The 22272-nt window shown below is 46.1% G+C and overlaps 1 protein-coding gene across 7 annotated transcripts in view; it reads left to right on the top strand.

The window, feature by feature from the left end:
- The window catches only part of FOXN3 (forkhead box N3), a 177361-nt gene that overhangs the window by 91450 nt on the left and 63639 nt on the right, over nucleotides 1–22272 (top strand). For 6 of the 7 annotated variants that reach the window (XM_056546145.1, XM_056546144.1, XM_056546142.1 and 3 more), the window contains one exon: nucleotides 8297–8853. In XM_056546145.1, the coding sequence (XP_056402120.1) occupies nucleotides 8311–8853 (543 nt within the window). In that variant the 5' untranslated portion in view covers nucleotides 8297–8310. Of the gene's footprint in view, nucleotides 1–744; nucleotides 852–8296; nucleotides 8854–22272 lie in introns of those variants that run through there. The other variant, XM_056546143.1, reaches the window with a different exon arrangement.

Raw genomic sequence — 22272 nt, 5'->3', positions numbered from 1 at the left:
CAGATGTGTGTGGGACCCCCCATTAGCGCCCCCTACTGTATTTTTATATTGTACCCCCAGATATGTGTGGGACCCCCTATTAGCGCCCCCTGCTGTAGTTTTACATTGTACCCCCAGATGTGTGTGGGACCCCCCATTAGCGCCCCCTACTGTAGTTTTACATTGTATCCCCAGATGTGTGTGGGACCCCCCCATTAGCGCCCCCCTACTGTAGTTTTACATTGTACCCCCAGATATGTGTGGGACCCCCCATTAGCGCCCCCTACTGTAATTTTACATTGTACCCCCAGATATGTGTGGGACCCCCTTACTGTACATCGTTTCCCCATGTCCCCTGTTCTGTGTGCTCCCTGCTGCCCCCCAGTACCAGTTTGTCCCCCCCCGTTTCGTCCCTCCCCCGGGTGTCTCCTCCTCCCCTCCCCCGGCCCGGCCCACGCTTCCCCCTCCGGACATGTGCGGCGGCTTTTTGTGTTCACATTGGAGACTCCGACCCCTCCACGTGCTGCGCCCCCCGCTCCCGGGACCCCCAGTCTGGGGGGGGATCTTCCAGGTAAGTGGGGTCGGGGGGGGGGGGGGGGGCTGCTCTGTACCATGTGACCGCCCCTCCCGTAACTTTATATAAGTTCAGAGAACTTCCTATAAACTGCAGCCGCCCCCTCCCCCCAGCGCTGCTGACAGGTTCTGGTTCCGCCTGATACTAAATGTTACAATGTTTATATAAATAATAGAAGGATCCGCGGGCGGCGGCGGCCTAGGGAACAGCGTCACAGCTGCTGCAGAACTGCTTTGAGGGCAGGAAGGATCCGGGGCTTCCTGTTATTTACTGTAACGTTTCAGCTCTTGATTGACAGGTTGAATGTTTTCTTACTGCACAACATGGGGGGAGGGGGCACATACTTTATGTCTATTGCTCTGATTGGGAGGAGCCTCTATCTCAGCGGTCTTCAAACTGTGGCCCTCCAGCTGTTTCAAAACTACAACTCCCAGCATGCCCGGACAGCCGTTGGCTGTCCGGGCATGCTGGGAATTGTAGTTTTGCAACATCTGGAGGGCCACAGTTTGAAGACCACTGTTCTATCTCTTAAATAATAACCCTCACCCCCCCACTCATGCCCTTATCCTGAACCAGCTGCTGCAGAACATCTTTTTATAAGGGTAGAAGCCCTCCTCTTACTGGAAACTGTAACACTGTTAATTGTCAGTTTTGACTTCCAGACAGGGGTCAAATTATAATCCCCCCCCCCCCCTCCATGTCTGAATGCTGTCTGCCCCAGTTGCTGCAGAACCTCTTTGAGCTTCCTGAGATCCCTGGGAAGTTCTCTGCTTTGGTTTGGTTGATTGACAGTTTGCAGGTTTGTTACTGTATTTATTGTGCGGACATATGTGGAGGGGGGGTATATCCTGAATAATATGCCCCCCGCCCCTTCCTTCTCTGTGTTGGATGTGGCCCCCCCTGTCCGCCCTATAGACGTGGAGGAAGATCGGTTATAAGGTTTCCTAGCAACAGGGGAGGATTGACTCAGCTTTCCGCCAATGATCCCTGCGCGTGCCCAGCCCATAATACCAGGGTGTTGCAATACAGTTCAGAGTGCAGGGTGTTCCATGATACCCTCCCCCTCTTACCCCCGCTCTGCTACCCCAATACTGCCCCTGACAGCTCTGCCCCTAGGAGCCCCATTCTGCCCCAGACAGTTCTGCTATGCCCTACCCTCCTGCCCCTAGGAGATCCATTCTGCTGCCCCATTACCCCTGACAACTCTACTTTTCCCAAACCCTCCTGCCCCCTGCAGCTTCACTTTTCTCTTGAAGTTCTGTTTTGCCCCCAACCCTCCTGCCCCTAGCTGCTCTATTCTGCTCCTGACCGCTATTAATTGCCCCAACCCTCTGCCCCATCTACACTGTTCTGCCCCAACCCTCTGCCCCATCTACCCTGTTCTGCCCCATCTACACTGTTCTGCCCCAACCCTCTGCCCCATCTACACTGTTCTGCCCCATCTACCCTGTTCTGCCCCATCTACCCTGTTCTGCCCCAACCCTCTGCCCCATCTACCCTGTTCTGCCCCAACCCTCTGCCCCATCTACCCTGTTCTGCCCCAACCCTCTGCCCCATCTACACTGTTCTGCCCCAACCCTCTGCCCCATCTACACTGTTCTGCCCCATCTACCCTGTTCTGCCCCATCTACCCTGTTCTGCCCCAACCCTCTGCCCCATCTACCCTGTTCTGCCCCAACCCTCTGCCCCATCTACACTGTTCTGCCCCTGACAGCTCTCATTGCCCCCAGCCTTGTACCTCTATCAGTGTTTCCCAACCAGGGTGTCTCCAGCTGTTGCAAAACTACAACTCTCAGCATGCCCGGACAGCCATTGGCTGTCCAGGTATGCTGGGAGTTGTAGTTTTGCAGCAGCTGGAGGCACCCTGGTTTGGAAACCCATTGTTAGCTGATTTACTCCCCCCCCCCACACTAAACCCTCTTCATTGACTCCTGATGAAGTGCGGTGTTTGCACAAACCTCCAGCACTTTATCCTCTATAAAACCCCCTGAATAGCTGCCGCCTCCCCCCCCTGAACTCGTCCTTTGTGTTTGGAAACCTGTAAACAGGAGAAGTTGTGAGGCTGCAGCCAGCAGCTGTTTAACTCAACGGCCTCTGTGCCTTTAAGGAGTAACCCTTTACGTACCGGGCTGGAGAAGTGTAATCCCCGCGTGTGACGAATAGTCAGGACTGAACAGTGAATTATTCTTACGGTTTAATATTTGCACGCTATATAGGAGTATATGGGGGCGGGGCTGTTCACTGCGCCGTCACCTATAGGATTCCATATACAGATCATTGTATGGACGGTTTATAATGGGGGGTCTTTGGGGGACAGGATGATGGAATGCTGACACCTGGGGTACAGGATGAGGACACCTGGGGTACAGGATGAGGACACTTGGGGTAAAGGATAATACTTGGGGTACAGGATGAGGACACTTGGGGTACAGGATGAGGACACTTGGGGTACAGGATAATACTTGGGGTACAGGATGAGGACACTTGGGGTACAGGATGAGGACACTTGGGGTACAGGATGAGGACACCTGGGGTACAGGATGAGGACACTTGGGGTAAAGGATAATACTTGGGGTACAGGATGAGGACACTTGGGGTACAGGATGAGGACACTTGGGGTACAGGATAATACTTGGGGTACAGGATGAGGACACTTGGGGTAAAGGATAATACTTGGGGTACAGGATGAGGACACTTGGGGTACAGGATGAGGACACTTGGGGTACAGGATAATACTTGGGGTACAGGATGAGGACACTTGGGGTACAGGATGAGGACACTTGGGGTACAGGATGAGGACACCTGGGGTACAGGATGAGGACACTTGGGGTACAGGATGAGGACACTTGGGGTACAGGATGATGACACTTGGGGTACAGGATGATGACACTTGGGGTACAGGATGATGACACTTGGGGTACAGGATGAGGACACTTGGGGTACAGGATGAGGACACTTGGGGTACAGGATGAGGACACTTGGGGTACAGGATGAGGACATTTGGGGTACAGGATGAGGACACTTGGGGTACAGGATGAGGACACTTGGGGTACAGGATGAGGACACTTGGGGTACAGGATGAGGACACTTGGGGTACAGGATGAGGACACTTGGGGGTACAGGATGAGGACACTTGGGGTACAGGATGATGACACGCTGACACTTGAGGGAGTCAGGATTTGTTGTGTCTTATATGTGGCGCCATAACAATGAGAGGACGCGGCGTCTCCGGGAGGCTTCTTGCCAATAAGAGCCGCACATCGCCATAGCAACCAAGCAGCTAAATGACTTTAATGTCGCCTGATATCATTTTCTGGGAAGAGGCTCCTGGGACATTCTCAGCTCTTTTTAGCTTAAGAAAAGTTCTAGGAAAAGTTTTGTAAACTGATGTGGGCAGAAGAGCGGCCTCTCCTCTCCTCCTCCCCTCCTCTCCTCCCCTCCTCTCCTCCCCTCCTCTCCTCTCCTCCTCCCCTCCTCTCCTCCCCTCTTGCCCTCTCCTCCCCTCTTGCCCTCTCCTCCCCTCTTGCCCTCTCCTCCCCTCTTGCCCTCTCCTCCCCTCTTGCCCTCTCCTCCCCTCTTGCCCTCTCCTCCCCTCTTGCCCTCTCCTCCCCTCTTGCCCTCTCCTCCCCTCTTGCCCTCTCCTCCCCTCTTGCCCTCTCCTCCCCTCTTGCCCTCTCCTCCCCTCTTGCCCTCTCCTCCCCTCTTGCCCTCTCCTCCCCTCTTGCCCTCTCCTCCCCTCTTGCCCTCTCCTCCCCTCTTGCCCTCTCCTCCCCTCTTGCCCTCTCCTCCCCTCTTGCCCTCTCCTCCCCTCTTGCCCTCTCCTCCCCTCTTGCCCTCTCCTCCCCTCTTGCCCTCTCCTCCCCTCTTGCCCTCTCCTCCCCTCTTGCCCTCTCCTCCCCTCTTGCCCTCTCCTCCCCTCTTGCCCTCTCCTCCCCTCTTGCCCTCTCCTCCCCTCTTGCCCTCTCCTCCCCTCTTGCCCTCTCCTCCCCTCTTGCCCTCTCCTCCCCTCTTGCCCTCTCCTCCCCTCTTGCCCTCTCGTCCCCTCTTGCCCTCTCGTCTCCTCTTGCCCTCTCGTCTCCTCTTGCCCTCTCGTCTCCTCTTGCCCTCTCGTCCCCTCTTGCCCTCTCGTCCCCTCTTGCCCTCTCGTCTCCTCTTGCCCTCTCGTCTCCTCTTGCCCTCTCGTCTCCTCTTGCCCTCTCGTCTCCTCTTGCCCTCTCGTCTCCTCTTGCCCTCTCGTCTCCTCTTGCCCTCTCGTCTCCTCTTGCCCTCTCGTCTCCTCTTGCCCTCTCGTCTCCTCTTGCCCTCTCGTCTCCTCTTGCCCTCTCGTCTCCTCTTGCCCTCTCGTCTCCTCTTGCCCTCTCGTCTCCTCTTGCCCTCTCGTCTCCTCTTGCCCTCTCGTCTCCTCTTGCCCTCTCGTCTCCTCTTGCCCTCTCGTCTCCTCTTGCCCTCTCGTCTCCTCTTGCCCTCTCGTCTCCTCTTGCCCTCTCGTCCTCTTCTCTCCTTCTGCCCTCTCCTCCTCTTCTCTCCTTCTGCCCTCTCCTCCTCTTCTCTCCTCTCCTTCTGCCCTCTCCTCTCCTCTCCTCTTGCCCTTTCCTCCCCTCTCCTCTTGCCCTTTCCTCCCCTCTCCTCTTGCCCTCTCCTCCCCTCTCCTCTTGCCCTCTCCTCCCCTCTCCTCTTGCCCTCTCCTCCCCTCTCCTCTTGCCCTTTCCTCCCCTCTCCTCTTGCCCTCTCCTCTCCTCTTGCCCTCTCCTCCCCTCTCCTCTTGCCCTCTCCCTTTCCCAGGAACAGATAGAACTGAGATGGCCGAAGGGACTTTTTATATTCGCTTTATGTAGAGCAGCTATTGCAAAAACTACACCTCCATTGGGGCTGTCAGGGCATGCTGGGTGTTGTAGTTTTGCAGCAATTGGGGAGAACACTGATCTAGCTAGTAGATGAAGTTTGGTAAATAGAGACGCACATTCCGCCAGGGCCGTGTATATGGCGGTTTTAATCAGTACAAACAAGTTGTCCATAGCAACTAACGAGATTTCAGTGATCTGATTAGTTGCTATGGCCACCTGTTAGGTGTTTTCCATGGCAACCCATCAGATCACTGCTTTCATTTTCTTTAGCTTCCAGTGCTGCAATGTGATTGGTTCTTTAATCTTTTTTTTTTTCATTTTCAATTTGCACTGCACAACTTTATTTACAAATTGACAAAGTGAACATGCAATGGCGTTCTGTCCTTTTCCAGGCTGTTAGTCTGATACATTAAGTGATAAATCTGGGTTATTATGGCAGAATGGGGAATTGTGCGCGGAGCGGCGTTGTCTGCAACGGATTCCAGTAGCTCGCATTCTAGTCTTTTACTCATAGGACATGAATAAATTCATACGCCATTACCTCAGGGTTCCCAGCCTGGCGCAAAATTGACAGCTTTATAACCCAGTGTTTCTAAACCAGTGTCCCTCCAGCTGTTGCAAAACTACAACTCCCAGCATGCATTGACAGCCAACAGCAGGCTAGTGTCAGGTCTTGAAAAGCCCCACCCTTCCTTCACTAAGCCCCGCCGACCATCTGGGGAAAATTGGGTTTGCGCAAAAGATTTGCAACTTTTTTTTTTTTATTCCAAAAATACCAGTGTCTGTTGGAAAGTTTTATTTTTTTATTTTTTTTAGAAAATTGATAATAATTGTAAAGTTTTAGAAAGTTTCCAGTCGTGGCTCCTCCTATAAGGCTACGTTCACACAGTGTATTGAGGCTCAAAAATATTCATAAAAGTATTTATTTATTTATTTTTTGCGCACATGTCTGTATATGCTGCAGATATTATCCTGTTTTCAGTTATTTATTTGCATTGATTTCATTTATTTATTTAATCAACATAAAATGTGTATAGGGTCTATACACGCACTACGCAAATTTGCCCGGACGGAGATTCCAATGACGGTCGGCACTGACTAAATCGGTCGGCGCTAGGACCACACGGACTCTGTCAGTCTCCATAGCAAGCAATGCATTCTGTTCAGTATTCCGTCCGTGGATGGATTATAGCGGCAAAAAAGCTCACATGCTGAAATTTCGTAGTGTGCAGCGGGATACCAGAAACAGGAATCTGCGAGCGGATTTCTCTGCTCAGCAATTCTATTGTGTGCATTGGTCCTTACAGAGCTTTTTTTTTTTTAATGTTTTTGGGTGTTTTTTTCAGGCATTTTTGAAGTGGTTACGTGCACGTAAAATAGCTGTATTCTATCCATAATAAGTACCATGCATTTATTATCATTAATATAATTTTTTTAATGTATTTTTTTAATTAAAATTATCAGGCCCTGTTCACACTAAAGAAACATACATTTATTTATTAATATCATTTTTTTTTTTTAATGTCTTTTTTTTAATTAAAATGATCAGTTCACACTAAAGAAATCCCTCATACAGCTGTCTCCTCCGGAAGCGGCGCTTATTGTCTGCCGCAATGTCTGTAGACAGTAACCGCCGTCCCATTTACTACAGCGCAGTGTCGGTACTTTTGCCGGAAAAATTTAGCATCAGAATTTTCGCTACAGGACATCCGTAGTAAGCAACGGAATATCATTGAGATCTGTGGGGGTCTGCGGCGAGCAAAGGAAATGCCGTGGTGTGAATGGGGCCTTACAGCCCGTGCCTCAAATATAGTGATTATAATGTTGTCTATATCAGTGGTCTCCAAACTGTCGAGTCCAGATATTGCAAAACTACAACTCCCAGCATGCCCGGACAGCCGTTGGCTGTCCGGGCATGCTGGGAGTTGTAGTTTTGCAACAGTTGGATGACCACTGCTTTATAGAATTATATTCTGTGCGAATATTCCTGTAGTGTGAACAGAGCCTTGCCTAGGAAATAACTATTCCATTGATTGCATTACATTAAAGGGGTTATGCCAGGAAAAAACTTTTTTTATTTATTTTTTTTATATCAACTGGCTCCAGAAAGTTAAACAGATTTGTAAATTACTTCTATAAAAAAAAAAATCTTAATCCTTCCAGTACTTATCAGCTGCTGGAGTTGAGTTGTTTTCTGTCTGGCCACAGTGCTCTCTGCTGACATCTCTGCTTGTCTCGGGAACTGCACAGAGTAGAAGAGGTTTGCTATGGGGATTTGCTTCTACTCTGGACAGTTCCCGAGACAGGTGTCATCAGAGAGCACTTACAGAAAAGAACAACTCAACTTCAGCAGCTCATAAGTACTGAAAGGATTAAGAATTTTTTAATAGAAGTAATTTACAAATCTGTTTAACTTTGTGGAGCCAGTTGATATAAATATATATATATAATATATAAAAAGTTTTTTCTTGCATAACCCCTTTAAGTTGTAGCTTATGATGCGATTCTCAATCTAGAGGCCTCTTAATTATGATTATAATGATTATTATTATTATTGTATAATATTTTATTATGATTATTATTATGACATAATTCAATTAAATATATAATTAAATATTATTATAATTATTATTTTTATAATTAATAATAATAAAAATATTGTTATTATTAATATTATATATTTTTTTAAAATTTTTGCAGCATTTATTTAGTTCGTGAAAATTAATGTGTTTGCAACTGCCCCAGAATGCTGGAAGGCATATCGCAACAACGCAACGCTCCAATCAGACGTATATCGGGCGTATTTTATTATGTAAAACGCGCCAATATACGGCATGCTATACCCTCTTTGTATTGCTCTGAATTCCCTTCTAACATGGCAATCTTCTGCTCCTTCTAGGAACCTTCGTCTAAATGGGTCCAGTGATGCCTCCCAGTAAGAAGCCGGAGGGGACGGGGATCAGCGTTTCCAGCCAGTGTTTCCGGAGTAGCCCTTTATTGAACCCGCTCCACGATGACGACGACGACTTAGACTTCCCACCCCCGGCGGTAAAGACGACTAAGGAGAAGGGCAGCATGGAGGACGAGGAGCTGACCAATTTGAACTGGCTCCACGAGAGCAAAAACTTGCTGAAAAGTTTTGGGGACTCTGTGTTACGGAGCGTCAGTCCCGTTCAGGACATCGACGACGACACCCCGCCCTCCCCCGCCCAGTCCGACATGCCCTACGATGCCAAGCAGAACCCCAACTGTAAGCCCCCCTACTCCTTCAGCTGCCTCATATTTATGGCTATCGAGGATTCTCCCACCAAGAGACTTCCCGTCAAGGATATTTACAATTGGATTCTGGAACACTTCCCTTACTTTGCCAACGCTCCCACCGGCTGGAAGAACTCCGTGCGGCATAACCTGTCCTTGAATAAATGCTTCAAGAAAGTCGACAAGGACAGAAGTCAGGTGAGACCCCAATGTAGCCATGAGGCCTGCGCGGCTCTTTAGCCACCCCCAACAGTACTCTGCAGCAGTATGAGGGAATTGCACTATTAGTAATAATACATTTATTTATAATAAAAAATAAATATATATATATATATATCCCCCTAACAGGTTAAAGAAGTTTTTCCCAACCAGGGTGCCTCCAGCTGTTACAGACTACAACTCCCAGCATGCCCAGACAGCCTTTCATTGTAGCCGTGAGGCCAGCGCAGCCCTTTAGCCACCCCCAACAGTACTCTGCAGCAGTTTGAGGGAATTTCACTATAAGTAATATTCATTTATTGGAAAAAAAAATGTATGTTAGGGAAGTTTTCCCAACCAGAGTGCCTCCAGCTGTTGCAAAACTAAAACTCCCAGCATGCCCGGACAGCCTTTGGCTGTCCGGGCATGCTGGGAGTTGTAGTTTAGCAACAGCCGGAGGCACACTAGTTGGAAAACACTGATATATGTATTATAGAGTGGGGGCCAGGTTGGCCCTAGTCCGCCTTTTTCTATGGCATTTATTTAGGTAGGAGCCATTATCCTTTAGAGCTTTGTCTCTATAGTTATTGCAAAACTACAATGCCAAGCATGCCCGGACAGCCATAAGCGATGGCATTATAATAGACAGTTGCTTATAATGCAGTGACCTAAATTCCCTGTAAATAAAGAACGATTTCAGCCATTGCATTATATTAGGGAGTTGCTTATAATACAATTATGTATATTTCTACTAAAGCTATGTTCACATGGCTTAATATTTGCAGAATGTTTGGACGGAAAATTTCCTATTATTATTATTATTATTAATTAATTCATTAATTATTATTAATAATAATATTTTATTAAATCTAATTGTGTAATAATAATATTATTATTATTACATAATTTAAACAATTATTAAAGGGTTATTCCATGAAAAAAACTTTTTTTTTTAATATCAACTAGCTCCAGAAAGTTAAACAGATTTGTAAATTACTTCTATTAAAAAAAATCTTAACCCTTCCAATAATTATCAGCTGCTGAAGTTGAGTTGTTCTTTTCTGTCTGACAACAGTGCTCTCTGCTGACATCTCTGCTTGTCTCGGAAACTGCACAGAGTAGAAGAGGTTTGCTGTGGAGGTTTGCTTCTACTCTGGACTGTTCCCGTGTCATCAGAGAGCACTTGGACAGACAGAAAAGAACAACTCGACTGCAGCAGCTCATAAGTACTGAAAGGGTTAAGATTTTTTTTAATAGAAATAATTTACAAATCTGTTTAACTTTCTGGAGCCAGTTGATATATAAAATAAAAAGTTTTTTCCCGGATAACCCCTTTAAATATTATACAAGAATAATAATCATATTATTATTATCATTATTATTATTATTTTATTTCCATTTTTTTTCATTTTTACTGCATTTATCTAGTTCGGGAAAGTGAATGCGTTTGCAACTGCCCCAGAATGCAGTAAGGCATATTGCAACAACGCAACGCTCCAATCATTCGCCATAACGCAAGTCAACTAGTCAGCCTCAAATATAGGGATTATAATGTGACACTGCACACAGTCCCTATGGTAGTCTGTATCAGTGGTCTCCAAATTGCAAAACTACAACTCCCAGCATGCCCGGACAGCCAACGGCTGTCCGGGCATGCTGGGAGTTTTAGTTTTGCAACAGTTTTAGTTTTCCCCCACGTGCGCCACCAACTTTGGCGCAGGTTATCGTTCCAGTAGAGACCCTTAGGATGATGGGAGTGTTGAACGACATACAAGTCGCCGGCTCAGCAGCGTTTGACCTTACTTGGCGTCTGGGATTTGTAGTACATTTGTATATAAACACCTGGATCCAGCGGAGGACGCTGCGCGTACGCCATAAGCAGAGACGTCAGGTCAAATAAATTCTAGAAAGGTTGCGGCGTATTTGTAATTTGTATTGTAAGCGTTTTTCTCCGTAGATTCGCTGAACTCATCAGGACGTGTCTCCCAGGAGTCGCCCATTTGTCTAATTGTTACGATAATTTCCGGGAGTCGCCCCCTGCGCTGCGGTTTATTGATGCGTGTCGTTTATATCTTAGTCGACATCCAATATGGCCGCTGTACAGGAGGCGGTCAGACATGGAGAATCCTGCCCCAAAATAAAATGTCGCTATCAATTACCGACTACTAAGGGGGGGAATTTTTTACCTGCTGCGCACCTGCAAAACTGCGAGCACAGAGTCATTTTATTTTGCGTGAATCTAATTTTGCGCTATTTTTTGTTGTTGTTGTGGTCTGCGCCGGCTTCCCTGTTTTTTGTTTTTTTTGTCGTACCCTGGCAGGGCGCATGGTTAGCGGATGCACTGAATTGATCACTTGCTCGGAAATCATTTTTGCGCAAAATGGGTGTGAGCTTTTCACCCTGTTTAGCACTATCCAGGGCCTTCCTGTCGTTTGCGCAAATTTATGGCCGCACAATCAATTTGTGCGCAGCATCTGGGAAAAGCACACGCTTGCGCGGTAGCTTTTGCATTGTGCACAAATCTGCGCTAATGATAACGGTTTGGTAATAGCCAATATGACCGCCTATAGCTAGGTCAGTGTTACCCAACCAGGGTGCCTCCAGCTGTTGCAAAACTTCAACTCCCAGCAAGCCTTTGGCTGTCCGGGCATGCTGGGAGATGTAGTTTTGCAACAGCTGGAGGCACCCTGGTTAGGAAACACTAATCTAGATAGAGCTGACATTCTGGGTTCTGGAAAAGTTGGGAGGAGATTATTAGGGGGTCGGCAGTCACTTGGGGGTCACATGTCTCTGAGGCCCTTGTCTGTAATCCGAGCCATCGCGCCCCCTCCCCTATAATGTCCCTTCTGCCCGTGAGTTTCCGAAAATCCGCTGCCATCTGGTCCTCGGCTGCGGAGAGGAATTTTTTCTTGTATACGAGTTTCCATAGCAACGGCCTTACAGTTGTTAGGGAGAGTAACCAGTTGCCGTAGCGACAGAGTTCCTGATGTGGCAGTTTGTGCGCGAGGGGGAGAGGCGAGCTCGGCGGGACCCGTGCGGCGAGGCTATAACATAGCAGAATTTTTTTTTTTTTGGGGGGGGGGGGGGGTCATGTGATCTGATGCAAAAAAAAATTATTTTTATTTTCGGAAACTTTCGCCATAGACCTTTTTTTCTTTTATCTTCGTTTTTTTTGTGTGTGCGTTGAGTCAGCGGCTTGGGTTCTATAAATGGAATTTATGATCCAGCTCAGGACTGAGCGATCTGTGACGCCGGGATGAAGCCATGTTGGCGGACTACACGACCAAGCATGAACAGCTCACAGATGTTTCGCCAATTCGGATTGTCTTAAAGAATGTGAATAAATAGAATAGACCAGTGTTCCCCGACCTGTGGTTCTTCCACTATAGTAAAACTACAACTCCCAGCATGCCTTTGGCTGTCACTTTCAAGCACTTTCTTGTTCCTCTTTCAATCGTTCTCCCGCTGCTGCACAACAACTCCCATCATGCTTTGACAGCCTTTAGTACATCCTATTTTCCTACCTACAGCTCCCCAGCTGTGTAAAAACTACAACTCCCAGCATGCCCTGACAGCCTGATAGGAATTGTAGTTTTGCAACAGGAAGGGGAACATGCTAGTGCCCTTTATGCAGCAACTAAAGGCATAATGGGAGTTGTAGTTTTGCTATAGTGGGAGAACCATAGGTTGGGGAACATGCAAGTTCCTGTATGCCACAGCCAAAGTTTATCAGGGCATGATGGGAGTTGTAGTTTTGCAACAGCAGGAGAACCACAGATTTGGGGAACGTGCAAGTTGCTTGCATGCAGCAGCCAAATACATGATGAGAGTTGTAGTTCTGCAACAAACCATAGGTTTGTGGAAAACGCAAGTGTCTGTATGCAGCAGCCAAAGGGATGATGGGAGTTGTAGTTTTGCTACAGTGGGAGAACCACTGGATAGTTCCTGTAAATATAAGGCAATATTAGTGTAGATCACCTAGACCAGTGTTTCTCAACCATGGTCCCTCCAGCTGTTGCAAAACTACAACTCCCAGCATGCCCAGGCATGCTGGGAGTTGTAGTTTTGCAACAGCTGGAGGCACCCTGGTTGGGAAACACTGTTGCAGACTAACGAGAGCATTAGAAGAAAAAGATGAATTTTTTATGATCCCCTTTAGGGTGTACAGAAGGCGATGTGACGCCCCCTACTGGTAACATAATGGCCGGGCGCAGCGGTGGCGCTCTTCCGGATTTTCAGCCCATGTGCGGTGTGAAGCCTCGCTGACTGTACGGGTCTATGGGGACTCGTGTTTCCTGCTCCCTCTTAAGCCGCCATCTGTACAGATCCTCGTCTCCGCCGGTCACGCGCTCAATTCCTGCTGCGTCTGATGGAAGGAGAAAGATAGAGAACGATAAAAAGCTGCGATACGTAAGAATGTCGCCATCCACGCCCACTGCGACAGAGCTGCACTAGGTCATTGTGTAAGGATTAGATCAGTCCTATTTATCTCTATTAAAAATGTCATGTTTTTGTTACAATGTATCAGTGTAAATCCGTGCCGGTCTGTTCGGAGCGATAGAATGTGGTTCTGGGACCGGTGTGGTGGTCGGTCGCTCGGCACAGACCATATGGGACCCTTCCGCCATGTTGTGGCCTCCGGCGGTTTATTTCTTCGCCTCTCATTATGGATCCCTCCCTCCTCGCGGCTCGGACACATGTTCTGTCTGTTTGGACGACTCCATTAGGCTTCTCCTTACCCCACAGAAAACACCAGCGTCATCATTTATTTAGTAATATTCCATCTGGAGTCGCCGGGTGGTCATGTGACTGCGGCGTCCTGGGAATAGAGCGCACTGTAAGGCCAGCGCGCAGCCGCTTTCCAACTGTGGCCCTCCAGTTGTTGCAGAACTGCAACTCCCAGCATGCCCTGACAAGCTTCGGTGCCTTCCACTGGTGCTTCCTATTCCCTAACCACTATCTCTTCAGCTGCTGCAAAACTACAACTCCTTCGGCTGGCCGGGCATGCTGGGAGTAGTAGTTTTGCAACATCTGGAGGTTTACAGATTGGAGTGCACAGCTCTATTGTCACTCATTTTGCAAAACTACAACCTCCAGCATGCCCGGACCAACCAGTGGCCCTCCAGATTTTGCAAAACTACAACTCTCAGCATGCCCGGACAGCAGTTGGCTGTCCGGGCATTCTGGGAGTTGTAGTTTTGCAACATCTGGAGGGCCACAGCTGGATGCACACTAGTTGAGAAACACTGGTATAACTGAAAGCATACCCAGCAGTCATCATCCTGCTCTCCTGGGGTCCTGAACGGCTAATCTCCACTCAGACACATAACCCACCCCAAGTCCGTACTGTCCACGATGGAATCTTGCAAAACTACTACTCCCAGCGTGCCCTGATAATCTTTGGTGCCTCTTATTCCCTGACCTGTGTCTCTCCAGCTGTTGCAAAACTACAACTCCTTCAGCTGTTGGGGCATGCTGGGAGTTGTAGTTCTGTTACAGCCAGAGAGCCACAGATTAGGACTAAAGGCTGTCTGGGCCTGATGGGAGTTGTAGTTAAGCAGCTGGAGGCACACTGGTTGGGAAACACTGGTAGAGCTGATAGCTGACAGAATACCCAGCTGCATCCTGCTTTCCTGGGGTCCTGAATGACCAATCTCCACCCTGACAAACTACCCATCCCAAGTCCATACTGTCCACGATGGAATCTTGCAAAACAACTACTCCCAGCATGCCCTGATAATCTTTGGTTAATGCCATTTGGTGCCTCTTATTCCCTGACCTGTGTCTCTCCAGCTGTTGCAAAACTACAACTCCTTCAGCTGTTGGGGCATGCTGGGAGTTGTAGTTCTGTTACAGCCAGAGAGCTACAGATTAGCACTAAAGGCTGTCTGTGCCTGATGGGAGTTGTAGTTAAGCAGCTGGAGGCACACTGGTTGGGAAACAATGGTAGAGCTGATAGCTGACAGGATACCCAGCTGTATCCTGCTTTCCTGGGGTCCTGAATGACCAATCTCCACCCTGACAAACAACCCATCCCAAGTCCATACTGTCCCATGATGGAATCTTGCAAAACTACAACTCCCAGCTTACCTGGACAGACGACTGGTGGGAGTTGTAGTTTTGTAACAGCTGGAGGCACCCTGGTTGGGAAACACTGACCCATAGAATGGACTTGTATTTCTGGTGGTCTTTGTTGTGAAGCGCTCGGTTGTAGGTCGGGTTTATTTTTAGCCGTCAGTTTCGATGTCCTCCAGGGTGATATCATTTCTCATGGAAGGACGTGTCCCCGGCTCAGATTTTTCTTTGGCCCGGGTGGGGGGGTCTGACAAGTAAATCCATCTTACAGCCTCTCACTGCTGAGCCGTCAGTGTCCCAGACCCTGGACCCCCCATAACCAATCAGATTCCAGGTTATATCAGTACTGGAGCGTTATAAGAGGAGCGGCTGATATCATCACATATGATGTAATATATAGAGATTATATTAGTACTGGAGCGTTATAAGAGGAGCGGCTGATATCACATATGATGTAATATATAGAGATTATATCAGTACTGGAGCGTTATAAGGGGAGCGGCTGATATCACATATGATGTAATATATAGAGGTTATATCAGTACTGGAGCCTTATAAGAGGAGCGGCTGATATCACATATGATGTAATATATAGAGGTTATATCAGTACTGGAGCGTTATAAGAGGAGCGGCTGATATCATCACATGATGTAATATATAGAGGTTATATCAGTACTGGAGCGTTATAAGAGGAGCGGCTGATATCAGTCACATATGATGTAATATATAGAGATTATATCAGTACTGGAGCGTTATAAGAGGAGCGGCTGATATCACATATGATGTAATATATAGAGGTTATATCAGTACTGGAGCGTTATAAGAGGAGCGGATGATATCACATATGATGTAATATATAGAGGTTATATCAGTACTGGAGCGTTATAAGAGGATGATATCAGTCACATGATGTAATATATAGAGGTTATATCAGTACTGGAGCGTTATAAGAGGAGCGGCTGATATCAGTCACATATGATGTAATATATAGAGATTATATCAGTACTGGAGCGTTATAAGAGGAGCGGCTGATATCACATATGATGTAATATATAGAGGTTATATCAGTACTGGAGCGTTATAAGAGGAGCGGATGATATCACATATGATGTAATATATAGAGGTTATATCAGTACTGGAGCGTTATAAGAGGATGATATCACATATGATGTAATATATAGAGGTTATATCAGTACTGGAGCGTTATAAGAGGAGCGGCTGATATCAGTCACATATGATGTAATATATAGAGGTTATATCAGTACTGGAGCGTTATAAGAGGAGCGGCTGATATCACATATGATGTAATATATAGAGATTATATCAGTACTGGAGCGTTATAAGAGGAGCGGCTGATATCACATATGATGTAATATATAGAGATGATATCAGTACTGGAGCGTTATAAGAGGAGCGGCTGATATCACATATGATGTAATATATAGAGATTATATCAGTACTGGAGCGTTATAAGAGGAGCGGCTGATATCAGTCACATATGATGTAATATATAGAGGTTATATCAGTACTGGAGCGTTATAAGAGGAGCGGCTGATATCACATATGATGTAATATATAGAGATTATATCAGTACTGGAGCGTTATAAGAGGAGCGGCTGATATCACATATGATGTAATATATAGAGATTATATCAGTACTGGAGCGTTATAAGAGGAGCGGCTGATATCATCACATATGATGTAATATATAGAGATTATATCAGTACTGGAGCGTTATAAGAGGAGCGGCTGATATCATCACATATGATGTAATATATAGAGGTTATATCAGTACTGGAGCGTTATAAGAGGAGCGGCTGATATCATCACATATGATGTAATATATAGAGGTTATATCAGTACTGGAGCGTTATAAGAGGAGCGGCTGATATCATCACATATGATGTAATATATAGAGATTATATCAGTACTGGAGCGTTATAAGAGCAGCGGCTGATATCATCACATATGATGTAATATATAGAGGTTATATCAGTACTGGAGCGTTATAAGAGGAGCGGCTGATATAATCACATATGATGTAATATATAGAGGTTATATCAGTACTGGAGCGTTATAAGGGGAGCGGCTGATATCATCACATATGATGTAATATATAGAGGTTATATCAGTACTGGAGCGTTATAAGAGGAGCGGCTGATATCATCACATATGTTGTAATATATAGAGATTATATCAGTACTGGAGCGTTATAAGAGGAGCGGCTGATATCATCACATATGATGTAATATATAGAGATTATATCAGTACTGGAGCGTTATAAGAGGAGCGGCTGATATCACATATGATGTAATATATAGAGATTATATCAGTACTGGAGCGTTATAAGAGGAGCAGCTGATATCACATATGATGTAATATATAGAGATTATATCAGTACTGGAGTGTTATAAGAGGAGCGGCTGATATCACATATGATGTAATATATAGAGATTATATCAGTACTGGAGCGTTATAAGAGGATGATATCAGTCACATATGATGTAATATATAGAGATTATATCAGTACTGGAGCGTTATAAGAGGATGATATCAGTCACCTGTAATATCTCTAGATATATGTGATAATAAGCAATGATTATAAATGGTTCTTACCTAGTTCTGCTGAAACAACTGAGGGTTTGTTACATTTGTACCAGGCCTATATAATACTATGCCCTCGTACTTGGTACATTGTCTGTGTTTCACTGACAACAAGCAGAGATCTTGGAAATTAGGAGAAATTAAAACATAAACTCAACAGAGAATTTACTGAAGGTCATAGACATTGATGGTTTCTATATATCTATGGTTCTCTTGCTGTAGTGATCTCCATTAGCCACTGGATATTGTAGTTTGGCAGCAGCTGGAGAGCCTCAGGTTGGGGACCACCACTCTATAGCGTTGCTTGTGTCAATCGATCACAGTGACCCCGGGATTCCTTTTGGTTACTATGGGCAATAACGCTGAGACGCGACACTTTGTGCCTGGGGCCATCATGTGTTGCTAGGAGACCCGTATCTGGCAGATTTCTCCTCGGTCGGGCCGCAGACGTCTTCAGGGTCACGCGCCAGCTGTCATGCTGCGGAATTAGTCACAAAGTGCGGTAAACTCTATTGATTTCTCTGACTCCGTCCACAGATGGGAAACCGTCACTGTACCCGTATACACCATGATATTGCCCACATATGTACAAGACGGGCATCATGGGCAGCACTGCACCCAATGTGGGGGGACACCGTGGGGTTTATAGGATCAATGCCTCTCCAGTCTGCGTATATTACGGGTAGGGAGATGCTGCACATAGTGCTACTCTTCCCATTAAATAACGCTACAGTCACCTCTCCTGACATGGCTGATAACAGAGAACAATAGATATATTCACCTGTCCTACAGTCACCTCTCCTCTCCTGACATGGCTGATAACAGAGAACAATAGATATATTCACCTGTCCTACAGTCACCTCTCCCCTCCTGACATGGCTGATAACAGAGAACAATAGATATATTCACCTGTCCTACAGTCACCTCTCCCCTCCTGACATGGCTGATAACCGAGAACAATAGATATATTCACCTGTCCTACAGTCACCTCTCCCCTCCTGACATGGCTGATAACAGAGAACAATAGATTATATTCACCTGTCCTACAGTCACCTCTCCTCTCCTGACATGACTGATAACAGAGAACAATAGATATATTCACCTGTCCTACAGTCACCTCTCCCCTCCTGACATGGCTGATAACAGAGAACAATAGATTATATTCACCTGTCCTACAGTCACCTCTCCTCTCCTGACATGGCTGATAACAGAGAACAATAGATATATTCACCTGTCCTACAGTCACCTCTCCTCTCCTGACATGGCTGATAACAGAGAACAATAGATATATTCACCTGTCCTACAGTCACCTCTCCTCTCCTGACATGGCTGATAACAGAACAATAGATATATTCACCTGTCCTACAGTCACCTCTCCCCTCCTGACATGGCTGATAACAGAGAACAATAGATATATTCACCTGTCCTACAGTCACCTCTCCCCTCCTGACATGGCTGATAACAGAACAATAGATATATTCACCTGTCCTACAGTCACCTCTCCCCTCCTGACATGGCTGATAACAGAGAACAATAGATATATTCACCTGTCCTACAGTCACCTCTCCCCTCCTGACATGGCTGATAACAGAGAACAATAGATTATATTCACCTGTCCTACAGTCACCTCTCCTCTCCTGACATGACTGATAACAGAGAACAATAGATATATTCACCTGTCCTACAGTCACCTCTCCCCTCCTGACATGGCTGATAACAGAGAACAATAGATTATATTCACCTGTCCTACAGTCACCTCTCCTCTCCTGACATGGCTGATAACAGAGAACAATAGATATATTCACCTGTCCTACAGTCACCTCTCCTCTCCTGACATGGCTGATAACAGAGAACAATAGATATATTCACCTGTCCTACAGTCACCTCTCCCCTCCTGACATGGCTGATAACAGAACAATAGATATATTCACCTGTCCTACAGTCACCTCTCCCCTCCTGACATGGCTGATAACAGAGAACAATAGATTATATTCACCTGTCCTACAGTCACCTCTCCTCTCCTGACATGGCTGATAACAGAGAACAATAGATATATTCACCTGTCCTACAGTCACCTCTCCCCTCCTGACATGGCTGATAACAGAACAATAGATATATTCACCTGTCCTACAGTCACCTCTCCCCTCCTGACATGGCTGATAACAGAGAACAATAGATTATATTCACCTGTCCTACAGTCACCTCTCCCCTCCTGACATGGCTGATAACAGAGAACAATAGATTATATTCACCTGTCCTACAGTCACCTCTCCTCTCCTGACATGGCTGATAACAGAGAACAATAGATATATTCACCTGTCCTACAGTCACCTCGCCCCTCCTGACATGGCTGATAACCGAGAACAATAGATATATTCACCTGTCCTACAGTCACCTCTCCTGACATGACTGATAACAGAGAACAATAGATATATTCACCTGTCCTACAGTCACCTCTCCCCTCCTGACATGACTGATAACAGAGAACAATATATATATTCACCTGTCCTACAGTCACCTCTCCTCTCCTGACATGGCTGATAACAGAGAACAATAGATTATATTCACCTGTCCTACAGTCACCTCTCCTCTCCTGACATGGCTGATAACAGAGAACAATAGATATATTCAACTGTCCTACAGTCACCTCTCCCCTCCTGACATGGCTGATAACAGAGAACAATAGATTGTATTCACCTGTCCTACAGTCACCTCTCCTCTCCTGACATGGCTGATAACAGAGAACAATAGATTGTATTCACCTGTCCTTCAGTCACCTCTCCTCTCCTGACATGGCTGATAACAGAGAACAATAGATATATTCACCTGTCCTACAGTCACCTCTCCTCTCCTGACATGGCTGATAACAGAACAATAGATTATATTCACCTGTCCTACAGTCACCTCTCCTCTCCTGACATGGCTGATAACAGAGAACAATAGATTATATTCACCTGTCCTACAGTCACCTCTCTCCTCCTGATATGGCTGATAACAGAGAACAATAGATATATTCACCTGTCCTACAGTCACCTCTCCCCTCCTGTCATGGCTGATAACAGAGAACAATAGATATATTCACCTGTCCTACAGTCACCTCTCCCCTCCTGTCATGGCTGATAACAGAGAACAATAGATATATTCACCTGTCCTACAGTCACCTCTCCCCTCCTGACATGGCTGATAACAGAGAGTAATACGTTACATTCCACTGGTACTGTTCCTGCACTCACCTCTCTTCTTTTAGAGGGACCAGTGCTGCTGTTCATCCTGAGCCTCCTTGTTCATGAATACTTTTGTACACTCAGTGAGGTCTGACACATGTATGGAGGAGCTGTGGAGTGAATTGTATATGATTCTATACAGGATCCTGAGAAAGCTGGGTGACGGCTCCTCACCGTTCAGACATGCGCCTCGGAGAAGCACAATATTTTTCCAGTAATTGGGTCAGTCTCTTTCTTTTTAAGTCTCGTTTACATCAGCAAAATAGGGATATGCAAATGAGGCGCAACGACCAAGGTGGTGAGTGCGAAATCCGTGTACTGCGGGCTGTAAGTCATGTGACATGGGAGGCCTGAGGCACCGGACGCACCATGCTCGTGATGGGCACATGAGGTCAACATGAAGTTGTTAGTTAGTGGAATGTTTGCAGGGGTCAAAGGTCAGGGCTCCATCACTTCACTCTGTTTCTTGTAAAGTCAATATTTGGAGGAACCTTTATCTGAATGACTTGTGTCCGGGGGTCAGCTGGAGCGTGCGCACCGATCAATACACTGATGTGGCGGCTGCTTTATTCTGGGACTTTTTGGAAGCACGTGCAACAGTGTATCAGTCCGCCACAAATGATTGGTCGCATACATGAAATAAGTACAAGATAACAGCAGAATAGTGAGTGCAGCTCTGAATATAGGATATAACTCAGGATCAGTACAGGATAAGTAATGTATTGTATGTACCCAGTGATCTCGCCAGCAGAATAGTGAGTACAGCTCTGGAGTATAATACAGGATATAACTCAGGATCAGTACAGGATAAGTAATGTAATGTATGTACCCAGTGATCTCACCAGCAGAATAGTGAGTGCAACTCTGGTGTATAATACAGGATATAACTCAGGATCAGTACAGGATAAGTAATGTAATGTATGTACACAGTGACCTCACCAGCAGAATAGTGAGTACAGCTCTGGAGTATAATACAGGATATAACTCAGGATCAGTACAGGATAAGTAATGTAATGTATGTACACAGTGATCTCACCAGCAGAATAGTGAGTACAGCTCTGGAGTATAATACAGGATATAACTCAGGATCAGTACAGGATAAGTAATGTCATGTATGTACACAGTGACCTCACCAGCAGAATAGTGAGTACAGCTCTGGGGTATAATACAGGATATAACTCAGGATCAGTACAGGATAAGTAATGTAATGTATGTACACAGTGACCTCACCAGCAGAATAGTGAGTACAGCTCTGGAGTATAATATAGGATATAACTCAGGATCAGTACAGGATAAGTAATGTAATGTATGTACACAGTGACCTCACCAGCAGAATAGTGAGTACAGCTCTGGAGTATAATACAGGATATAACTCAGGATCAGTACAGGATAAGTAATGTAATGTATGTACACAGTGACCTTACCAGCAGAATAGTGAGTACAGCTCTGGAGTATAATACAGGATATAACTCAGGATCAGTACAGGATAAGTAATATAATCTATGTACACAGTGAC

This window comes from Hyla sarda, chromosome 11, assembly GCF_029499605.1.
Source record: "Hyla sarda isolate aHylSar1 chromosome 11, aHylSar1.hap1, whole genome shotgun sequence".
In the NCBI taxonomy this organism is placed as follows: Eukaryota; Metazoa; Chordata; class Amphibia; order Anura; family Hylidae; genus Hyla; species Hyla sarda.
The sequence above is the reverse complement of the archived record's forward strand: the minus strand, read 5'-3'. Positions and strand labels throughout refer to the sequence as shown.